Raw genomic sequence first — 11,270 nt, 5'->3', positions numbered from 1 at the left:
ACTACCAAACGCTTTCCCGTTTAATCCGAGATTTCGAAGAATATAGAAATGATGTTGCCTTGTTGATAATCAGCGATGTTGAAAAATGAAATACATTGACGACTTCTTCAAGTCGGCTTTGGAAACTTAAACAACCATTTTTAAAATCTGAATTATTCTGGAAACTCTTGTTTTGCTACGCAACCTGACAGCAACAGGAGAACGTATAAATGCTGTCACGATTTCCATTGTGAAAGGTTGATTTGGTTTTTTCCGAGTTCGGCTGATTTACAATCCGAGTCAGTCACCCTTATCTGAAAACCCTGCTCGTTCTTTATCCATCAATTCTTATCTTATTGGTATTTTTCTCTCTTAGGAAAAAATTATTCATGTGGTTTTAATCTATTTGAAAGCGATTATCTACGGCTCCATAAGGGACCTAAATCACAGAAGGAAGATGTTAAATTTTCAGCTCTGCATTGGTTTAGAGAAAGATATCATTCACCTCGTTGCGAGCGTGAGGCAAAGAAAACAGATGTGTTCCCTTGTGTAATAAAATCCCAGAACTTTGGACTCGGAGCTCCGATTCTCTACCCCTGAGTGACAGATAACTTCATGACGGGTCAGGCTATTAGAATGTTTAAATGTGACACGTAAATGGTCTCATATTATTCCATATTTCAGCATAGTCCCTCAATGGTGCCCTCACATCCTGAAACGAATAATTTGCTGCCTCACGAAAATCAACAGAAGTGCATTGACGCGCATTTTTTCTACACGAAACTGAAAATTGCTTCAGTCAGTTTGAGGACTCGGAAAACATAAAATGTGATGAAGAAATTAAAACTATGTGCAGTTGCCTCAAACGGAGCTAAAACAAAAGAGTTCTACAGCAAGCGACTTTGTTTAATTTGAATTGTGTATTTTGCATTGTTATTTGTTTCTTTCCGTTGAGTGTCATTCAAAATTAGTAGAAAAATACAGAAAGTAGACTTGTCATTCTTCCACTGACATGTTTAAGACACTAACGTGTTTACATATTAGAACTTCTCTTAATGTTAATTCAAGCTCACTCGGGACAACATCTCCCAGCGGCACTCAAAAAAGTGAACTCAAGAAAAAACATCATTAATAGCCGTTTATGCTGGAGATATTTACTGCTGTGATACACCTTTATAATACTTCACGTAGGTCGAATCGATATCCCACGAAATTAAACGGATGAGGATTTATTTTGGCTGACATTTGCGGCGAACAGTTGCCCTTCGTAATTTCCTTAATATTTTACGTTTGTGATCTAAATGTATTCTGTTTTAAATTTTTAATGACCATCGGTGTCACTTTCAGTGTTTTGAGGTTTGTTCAGTTGTCTTTTGTAGATATTCACTGAAGATTTACATAATACTATTATCCCTCTCTCGTACCGTCAATTCTTATCTAAATATTGCTTTAGCATTTCCAAGTTTAAGAAAACAATATAGCTATAAATTAACCGAGGAAGTTGCTTCTGCGGGGATGCACGCGAATGTATCCTGGCCTATCTTGAAAAAACCGCTTAATCTAAGCCGTCAGAATTTCCCGCAACCGAAATACCAATTTTTTGGCTACAAAGCTTAATTCCTATTTTAGAGAAAAGGTTGTGACATTCTCGCCATCAAGAGTCATTAAGATTTTCCTTTGTCCGACTGCATTCTTTATTGTATTGTTCGTGTGTTTTTGAACTTCCTTTTTCTATATTTTTTTAATCGCACAATTCGAGTTGCGTTGGGTACGTATGAACTTCTACTTATAACTTTCTAAATAATTTCTAAACAAAGTTTAACTCTGTGAGATTTTATCATAGGACAATTTAATTTCTCAGACGCGTTTCGAACAGTTGATTACTTCATGCTCCGTGGTAACTGAAAGAATAGAACTTGAAGTGACCATTATTTGGCAATTAACAAGTTACTGCGTTGATTGCAGTTGAGTTTTTAAGTTGATTCACAGGAGTTTCACCGCCCGGTGATTATTTAGATATATCCAGCTGATGAGTTAATAAACAAGTTTGCTCCTTTATCCAATTGGTTGTTTTGTTTCTATCCGGGAATTTTGATCATTCGCGACCGCAGGCCACACGAATAGAGGTCGTAAAGAGATTTGCTGTGTTGTCACAGAATACAGAAGAATTGACAAGACCGACCAGCCGTACGTCTGTCTAAATTCAAATGGCCGTTCTTCAGGTAAATGAAGTCCAAACGTTCCTCTCTTGCTTTCAATCATGTTCTCAAATAATGTTTTTTTGTTAACAACGTATTCCAGGCCCGCTTACTTCTGATTTCAGAGCTGGCGATGCTTCTAAAAAGAGTAATGTATTAGCAAAGGGTCATATGTAATGGCGGCAACTTCAAGCGTGCATTTACCATTTCACTGCGTACATACGTCAGTAATTTGAAACACGAAATTGACACAAGTGAAAGCTATGACGTGCTCTTAAGAGAAGGGGAATGCAATGGGGCATATCCTTCCTGCCAACAATATTTCTTGTAAAGGGATAATTACAATATAAAACAGGAATCACTTCCCTCAAATTTTCTCAAACGTGATACTGGAAATGTATGAAATTCCAGCCAGTTAAATCGCGTCAAAGCATGGTAAATATTTTAGTACTGACCAACTTGGTACGAGTATAGTGTCACTTAGGTTATTACCTTTATAATACCCCGCTAATCATAATCAGTTACTCGTGGGATTCGATTCCATTAATCACTCACAAAAAACAACGGTGCAAGCCTTGTATTTGACGCCACTGTTACAACCGATCTACGTGAAGCAAAATTTCACCAAGAAATGGCGCCTTTTAATTCCTGCTTCCAAAATCAATTACTGAGAATGAAATTGTCAAACATCAGCAGAAATTGTTTTAATTCTGTTTTGATTGAGCGCTACCGTCAAAGAAAACAACTTATTTTATCGAGAGACATCAGGTAGCCGTCCCTCCGATGCGACAAACACCTGTTTGGAAAAAACAAGACCTCAAAATTTACCTCGGAAATTTCTCCCTCTACTCCTACTTAGAAAGTACTAGAACTTAAAGAGGAGATTGCGAGTGCTTTAAACGTATATTGTTTGATGTTCCATGATATCTATGATGTGTATGTTCTATTAGTCAAACAGGGAGAAGAAACTCAGGCTTCAAGATCTGAACTTGTTCATTACATGCAAACTTTGCAGTGGATATCTGATTAAACCGACGACGATCACGGAGTGTCTTCACACATGTAGGTACCCCGGGATAAACGAAACGCTTTTGTTTCAAACGGCAACAATTTGGTCGCGATAAAGAGAATATAAGCCCTGTCCATCGCTTCTGGGAGTTAAATAATCAACAAAAACCGGTATCAAGTTTTGATAACGCAAACATAAATGTGTCTCTTCTCTTAACTAAAGTGAAATACGGCAATTTCCATTTGTTGTGAAACTGTCGCCTTCTCAGCGCATTAAAAAACATCTGCCTGCGTTTGTTATGAACGACCATCAAACACTATTCATTTCTTTATTAGTTTAACTCATGGAGGTAAAACTTTTAAGAAGATCTTTTGAAGGCGACTGAACGGCATATTTTGCCTCTTTCGCCGTGTTTCGCCCAAATGCAACATAAGGTGGTAGAAAACGCGAATTCTGGATTTCAGCATTGCTTTCGTTCGGACATTAAAAACCAATCCAAGCTAGTGATTTACGAGTGATTCTCCATTTCAAAGTCATAATTATTCATAAGATGGCACACTTTTGACGCTTTTAGATAATTTTATTAGATACAACAGTAGGGAGTGATAAGCCTAAATTATGATAACAATTGCGAAACTTATAACACGACCAGTAAGCAAACATCAAAGGCTTTCCTTCATACAGAGAGGTTCGTGTACCTCGACCGTGGCCGTTCTGGTGAAGCAGCAGTCCGCGACAACGGCGAAATAAAAGCTTTTCCTTAGCTACAGCTGCTACTTAAGTCCGCAATTGTTCAAGTTTCGTTATTTATTCTGTGTCCTAGGAGATAATAAAGTACCCCTGAGGGAATATACATTACAATATTAACAGATTGCCAACGGCGAGCTGTTCGATAAGTGCTCCTAGATAAATCTGAATATGCGTGTTTTACGCGTCTACTGAACGAGTTTAAATTATTTGGCAAATAACGCAAATTATACACGAAATAAGCCGTGGTATACTTGAAAGGTCAGAGAATGGCAGGAACGATGACCTTATTGTAAACACGCTCTACTGAAACAAAGAGAGTGATTAGCTTTAGTCAGCTACACAGTCAAGTTTGTTTGTTTCTAAGAATAATTACGTTTCTCTAGGCTTGAAAAAGAGATTAGTCCGGCTTACATTTGAGAAAATTAGTTTGAAACAGCAAAATTAGGAAAAATGCGAAGTTAATTTGGCTTATCCAAGAACTAAATGTGTTTATCTATAAGAAGTCTTTTTTTTTTGTCAATTCTTTTCACAAATATAATTTTCCTTAAGTAATACCTTAATCTAATCATGCGACAAACATTGTTGCTAGCTCAACGGTTGTGTAACGTGAAGTAAAGAAATTCTGACCGTTGTTCATCATCTTTTTGCATTCGTGATTCGTCATTTGCGCCCAATATATATCTCATCAAAAGCCGGATAGTTCTGCTCGGACACAGATAAGAACGGCGTGCACTTCACAATTGATTAACTTGTCACTAAAAAGGCATAATTGCATGTGATATAAGATTCAGGGATTACATGCAAACCCAAGTAAACGGGTTGTACTCCTCGAAATTCTGAACCAGACGTTCAAAGGCAGTGACCAATCATTCATATAGAAAATTTTTAAAGGTTATCACCTACTCGGTGAGTCTTTGCAATTACGTGCACAGAATGCTTGGTTTTTAGCTTTATTTACACAGAAAGGAGCGTCATGGATTTAACTTAATTCAGCTATGTACATAGACCACAACAAGGATCATCTCACACTTTTCAAACAACGGTTTTTTAATGAATGAGAATGTGGTTTTTGTGTGCACTAGGACAAACTGCTGTCGGCTTCCTCATTCATGTCTATCGGTCTGGACAATGTGGATTACCTAAATCGATTATTGCCATACGAATTTGGATTCCGGCTTAAAATCATTAGAGATCTGCTTATTGTACAGTGAAATCCAATAAGTGATTTCTTCGCGAACTTGACATAGTTATGGTGATAAACTGACAGAAAAAACCGTCTGGTATTTGTGACCGCAGGAGATTTTGTCATGAGTGTGCGTAATGCGAGTTCGCGTGCCTGCCACGGCTATGGCAGGAAAATTGAGACCACTTCACAGCAACTATCGCTATGGGGAAAATACTAACGCACAGCGTAATGACCTTTATTGGGAAAAAAATTATAGACAGCTCCACGTCAACCGTGTCCACCTAAGGTAAGTAACAGAAAGTCCGGACACTCGTTCTTATAGGAACCTTAACTCTTTACACCCTAATACCAGTATGCATATTCTCCATACTGTTCATCATACATTTCCTAAGGTGCTGACAAGGAGAATTTGTCTAACAATCAAGAGCTTCTTTAGTTAATGATCATTTCCTTTATTCTCAGTGACCTTGATGTGTGATTCAGGGGAGATATAGCAGGGAGAAATTAGATGCTGGTCACTCTTAGGGGTGAAAGGGTTAAAGAAAGTCGAGGCAGAGATTTGCCAAAGCTTTTTCGAAAATTTTGCTCATGGAAGAAGTAACTAGAAATATACCTCAGACTGAGAGTTAGTTAAGTACGTTTAACTTCTCCGCTATTTTCAACGAACAGAGGTAGGAAAATTGTGAGATTGTACAGTTTACTCAAATAGTTGGGGAAATGTTTATCTAACATTAATTATGGTGCACTAACCGTTTGAAGTTTATCTCACTTTGCAGTCGAACTCAACCTAAAAAGTTTCTTGGCCGCACAAGCTTGTAACTTTAAGAACATTTTAAGGACGTTTTCAGGCTTAAAACGCGAAAAAACGGTTGTGTCGCAACTCCAAATTTAAACGCGCTTGAAAAAAAGAAAGAGATTGTAAAAGAGCAATCGGTTCTGAAGGGAGACGAAAACTAGTTGGGTCCAAGGAATGTTACGGTCGAACTATCGAGGTTTCGAGGTAAATTAGCGTAGGTGGATATAGTGCAAATTCAGAGGAAATTGATTTTGGTTCGAGTGAGTTTGGGCTTGAATTAACGGTATTCAAATGTATGTTCATGATGAAGACAGTGGGAGAATTTTCTCAATTGCCAGGAGCTCAATAAGTGATATCTTATATCATTATATCACTTGGTCTCGAGCTATGACACACTTTAGAGGAAAGACATCCGTTGACATAAAAACCAAATAGAAGGAAAAAGACGTTTTCTAACAGGAGGAAGTGATCAAAGAAGTATCTCGTTGACTGCAGCAAAGTAGGTGATGTTGGGTTCAAAATGAACAGTTGACCCTTTGACCCCTAGGAGTGACTAGTATCTAGTTAATCCTTATACAATATCAACCCTGGATCACATTAAGGTCACAAGAATAAAGTAAATGGTCACCAAAGAAACTTTTGATTGGGAAACCAACTCTCCTTGTCAGTACCTTAGGTAATGTAAGGAGAATATGCATACAGATGTTGGAATGTGAAGGATTGAGAGTCATTAAGGGCGCCATTTCGGCCCTGATGGTCACAAAGACTTATCATGGCTCTGTGACATCTCAACTTTAAGGTTTATAGAAGTTTACCAACCATTGTTTCTCATCATTACACGAGAGGCTTAATTGTCTTATTTTTTTCTTCCACAGTCTGCAGATCATGCATTGTGAGATACTTACAAGATAGGGACGACAATAAATGCCCCAGTTGCTCGATTCTCATTCATGAAACAAATCCATTTGAAATGCTCAGGTATTTGAGGTCGTGTCTTGTGTGTTACCATGTAGTCTGATCTTCTTCCACGCAAATGTTATAGCTTTTGGTCAGAGAGGACCTGAAAATTGTGATCGTATATCGAAGATCAAACGATCCTTATGAACGCTGTGATAAAGAAAAGGGGGAAGACGGCGATAGATTCACTGTTTTAAGTAATAATGGTTCCCTTTAGAAGTTATGAGCGTATATTTCCGTACATCCAAGAACGCAGTGTAAAATTTTGAGTTATAAAATTTTGTTCTTGCGAAGGCACAAGACTGAGGTAGCGGTTTATTATGAGATTAGCTCGAACGCGCAAAATTTCAGTTTTAAAGTCACCTTTGTTGCATCAGAGTAGACGATACCATCGACAATTCCTGCTTTTGCATCTATTTTATCAAAGCACGTGTACAGTAATACGTAAAGGTCTAGAAAAGAGTATTTCCAGTCCTTACCGCGCGAGTAACATTGTTACTTGTGAGTTATATATACACGTCTCATCTCAGAAATTAAGTAGACGACTAGTAGTTCCACGCAAATGAAAACATGGCTACACAATCGGCGAACGATTTCGTGCTTTCCAGTTTCCAGGTGAAGTATGTTAGCTTAGCGATCGTTTGACAGCAATAAGATGTTAAAAATAAAAGCTTTCCCTATGTATTTTTGTTGACAGGTTGGATAAGACGCTGGAGGATGTAATTTACAAACTTCTTCCCGAGCTACAAGCTAGTAAGCCATGTAACGCTTTTGTGTAGGACTCTAATTGAGAACAAAAAAAAAAAACAATATTTTAAAGTAGAGAGGTTACCTGTTGGGTATCGCAATTTTACTTAAGGTCGCTGGATAAAGTTTACCCGAGCTCTTACCGGTTAGATTAAGAGCGCTCAAAGACAAACCCTTCCCCTATGCAGTCGAACGATTTTCACGCTTATGTTGACCAAAGGGTTGAAGTTTGTAATTGTGACTGTGGCATTGCAGTCGTCGTTTATATTCCAATGTTATGGGGAAATCCAGTTGAACAGTTTTTGAGAGCGGTTTCGAAAAATCCACCATATTTTTTCTTAACCTCAGGATTTTCATTCTCGGGGTGAGGCCTCAGTGTTGAGCCAGCCACCTTTACAAGAGATCTCCCTCGCGTAAACTTATGAATCTCAGTAGAATTTCTTGTCTTTTAATTCTTAAAGTTTTTTAACAAATTTGTGAATTTTGTTACTAGTAATTGTAATTTTATACAGCTTGCAGTTTTATATCACATTATACCCATTTTGTTGAGTAATATCAAATATTCTCAGAACTGATATTACATCTTCAGAGAGCGGTAAACCGACTGTTAACTCGCCTGAGGCCCGTTTCTTAAAGGTTCCGGTAACTTATCTGTCAAGCTGTTCTGTTTTAATTCGAGATGGAGATTTCTAAAGTTTTCAAAATTATACAATAAGCCAATCAGTTAAAAGAAAACCAAAATGTTGTGGTTAGGACGCCGGAACCTGCTTCGCTATTCTTTAAATTTTGAATTTAAGATGTGGCTCAGCTCGGGACCGATAAATCACCGAATCTTTCGCGAGACAGGCCCCTGATCTGAAAATAACCACTCGAAGCCTTAGAGACCAAGCTCAGTTTAGTCCCAAATTTAAGCGTTGATAATAAGCTGCATGTAAGATTAGAGTCGACGGAAGAAAATGGTGGACAGTAGTGTGAGTAAGGTAACAAAAAATTGTAATTGGTTTCAGACGAGGAAGAGAGAGAACAAGAATTTTACAGGCAACAAAATGTCGAGGAGAGAAAGAAAATAAAGGAAGAACACATAGAAAATGGAACGAATGGTAAACATTTTGTCAATTTGTAATTTTGTATCTCAATCTTCACTTATTTTCTAAATTTCGGTTACGCCTACCGACCCTGAACAATAGGGGGGGGGGGAGGATTTCATAACCGACTGTTTATTCTCTGTGATAAGCTTCATTCGTGCGGGATACATTCTGTTAGCAAAGTACTTTGCATCTCATCCACGTTGCATTAAAATTCATGCCAAACATTGTCTGACCAGATATTAATAACTCTTCCTTTTCCGTTGGAAATCTAACATGTTAAATTGATAAAAAGTAAGACTCAGAGGGTTCACTTCCTTAACCGGGTTCGAAACTTTTCTCAGCTTCCGATTCAACAGATTACAAGCCTGCGAGTAAAAGAGTAAAACTCTCGGGAGATGAATACGACAGCGGAGCGAACTTCCATCGTGACGATCCTCAGATTGGAGTTTGTCTGGAATGTCTCTGGTAAGATCGAGATTTTTGCTAAACCCTCTTCCTCCCTGACCAATATTCCGATATGTTTTCTGAAGGAGAGTGCTGTTTAGAAGTTAAATAACTTTAAATCAGACTTTGGAGAGGCTCTTAAACGTGACTATGCAAACACTTGTTTAGCCTCTCTGTGACCTTGGTCGCATTTGGCCACGCGCGAATACAATGCAATGGATTTTGTCAGTCAAGCGAACAAGTTGTAGAAGCAGCTCTTTTCCTCCAGAGGAAGGTGGATGGGTCTTTACTTAAAGTGTCAAACCCCGATTAGTCAAGTGGTGTACCCTGTTTGAAGAAGAAGGTCCTGGAAACCATACTTCGTCCAGCGCATGATGCGTTCTCAATCAAGCCAGATAAGAAAGAAAAAGATTCCGAATCCGGACATCTTGTGGTTAGCAATAAAGCAAGCCAGGAGGTTACTTTAGGATGGCTCTTGGGACAATATTTATATAAGTCAAAAGTGGGTTAAATTTGAATCAGGTATTTGATGCCGCAAAATACTGCTATGAATGTAACTATTGATCTACTTGTTTCATACAAGACATCCAGGTAAAGTGACTGAAAGATGACTCAATCTGTTTCAGTGACAACTCAGTTCAAGAGCAACCGATAAAAGAGTTGGTACGAAAATACATCCGCTGTTCATCTAGACTGACAATAGCTCAGGTCAAGAAATTCCTCAAAGTGAAGCTTGATCTAAGAACCGCTGACCAAGTAAGACAACGGGGAATTGTGTTTGAATTAAATGTAGAAAATTCCTTTCAAGAGACAACAGATTTTATATGCACATATTCCGTCTAGAAAGGGCTCTTCATTCCTTTTTTTGTGTAATTTCAGATCGAAGTGATGTGTAATGGAGAAATTATGGGCAAAGATCATACCTTGGAGTTTGTATACATGACTAGATGGAGAATAAAGGTGACAAAAACCTTTCTTAGAATTCTGGAGCTCGAAAGTTCTGTTGATTTAGTTTTCGATTTGGCTTTTTCTTAAAGTAGGAAACATTATTATAAACATGAGATCGTGGAACCAAAACAGAACACTTCCAAAAATCCCCAATGTCGCAGAATTAAAATATGAATTTCCATTCGGAATGTTACTGAAAAATCTGTCAAATCATAGGCGGCGTTTCATCTTTAGAACTAGGTAACGGTCTCAGATACTCTTCCAAACGTACTGCGAATGGGGCGTATCAGAGGTTGTGTTATTAGTAGAGATGCAGTTTAATGGGATAGTTCTCGGTATTTTCCTCATCATATTTTAATTTTCTTTCCAAGGAGGGATCTGTCCTCACTCTCCAATACAGGCCAAGAATGGATTTTCTCTGAGTGCAATACCAGGATTCAGTTTCTGCAATATCAACAACAACAGCGACGTTAAGTCCAAAGCCTCGTAGTTGTTCGAGCAAGTGACCTCTACAGTAGACCATAAACGCCGAAAAAGTATAACAGAGCGTACTAAAATGACCTTGATACATTTTTATATATCAAGATCATTTTAGTATTTTAAATCTTAAAAGATTTAAAGTACTGTAATTATCATTCAACTACAGAGTAAAAATGATATACTAAGTAGTTCCCAAGAACTTGAATAAGGTTTTATCTCTTGAATCAGGAGGACCTTATTTGATGAAAATGACCCGGTCAATAGGAGAAGTAAACTCTGTAAATGTCATGATTTACCCTCGTTTGTTGGTTGCCCTATTAAAGCGTACCTACAAAGACATCTGGCCACTCAACGAGACCTACAATTGCATTGAAATCTTTCACAATATTGACCAAAACCCGGTGGATTAAAATCCACATGCTCAAGTCAGTTAGTAGCAAATTGTGCACTACCACTGAAAAATAGTCTTTCTGTACGTAATATGAATGCAATAAGTTTAAAACTAGAACATGTATAGCACGTTGAAATAATCGTTCAACCAAAAGATAAATAAGTGATGCGAGTTTTTAATAAAGAAAGTCCACAAATGAAAACTGTTATTATTACCATTATGCTTAAGCTCTGTATTATTTCAGCCTAATGCGCAGGCTAAAATAGTCAGAAACTTAATAAACCTGACGCAAACGGT

General features: G+C 37.9%; 1 protein-coding gene across 2 annotated transcripts; it reads left to right on the top strand.

The window, feature by feature from the left end:
• Positions 1-2,089: 2,089 nt before the first annotated feature.
• Positions 2,090-11,165, top strand: LOC131788856 (polycomb group RING finger protein 5-A). Of its 2 annotated transcripts, none has more exons than XM_059105952.2 (9): positions 2,090-2,201; positions 3,128-3,239; positions 6,794-6,896; positions 7,573-7,628; positions 8,630-8,722; positions 9,067-9,175; positions 9,781-9,910; positions 10,034-10,114; positions 10,474-11,165. In XM_059105952.2, the coding sequence occupies exons 1-9, from the start codon at positions 2,187-2,189 to the stop codon at positions 10,522-10,524; spliced, it is 750 nt and encodes a 249-aa protein (XP_058961935.1). In that variant the 5' UTR covers positions 2,090-2,186; the 3' UTR covers positions 10,525-11,165. The 2 variants fall into 2 exon arrangements, with proteins under 2 accessions (XP_058961935.1, XP_058961934.1); XM_059105951.2 differs by having other exon boundaries at positions 9,052-9,175.
• Positions 11,166-11,270: the final 105 nt, after the last annotated feature.

This window comes from Pocillopora verrucosa, chromosome 1 (genome assembly GCF_036669915.1).
Source record: "Pocillopora verrucosa isolate sample1 chromosome 1, ASM3666991v2, whole genome shotgun sequence".
NCBI classification, from domain to species: Eukaryota; Metazoa; Cnidaria; class Anthozoa; order Scleractinia; family Pocilloporidae; genus Pocillopora; species Pocillopora verrucosa.
This window is presented reverse-complemented; position numbering and strand designations above follow the sequence as displayed.

Coding starts and splice junctions, on each gene's coding strand:
- LOC131788856 (XM_059105951.2), top strand. Junction 6,897..7,572: donor AATCCATTTGAAATGCTCAG/GTATTTGAGGTC, acceptor TTTTGTTGACAG/GTTGGATAAGACGCTGGAGG. Junction 10,115..10,473: donor TGACTAGATGGAGAATAAAG/GTGACAAAAACC, acceptor TTTCTTTCCAAG/GAGGGATCTGTCCTCACTCT.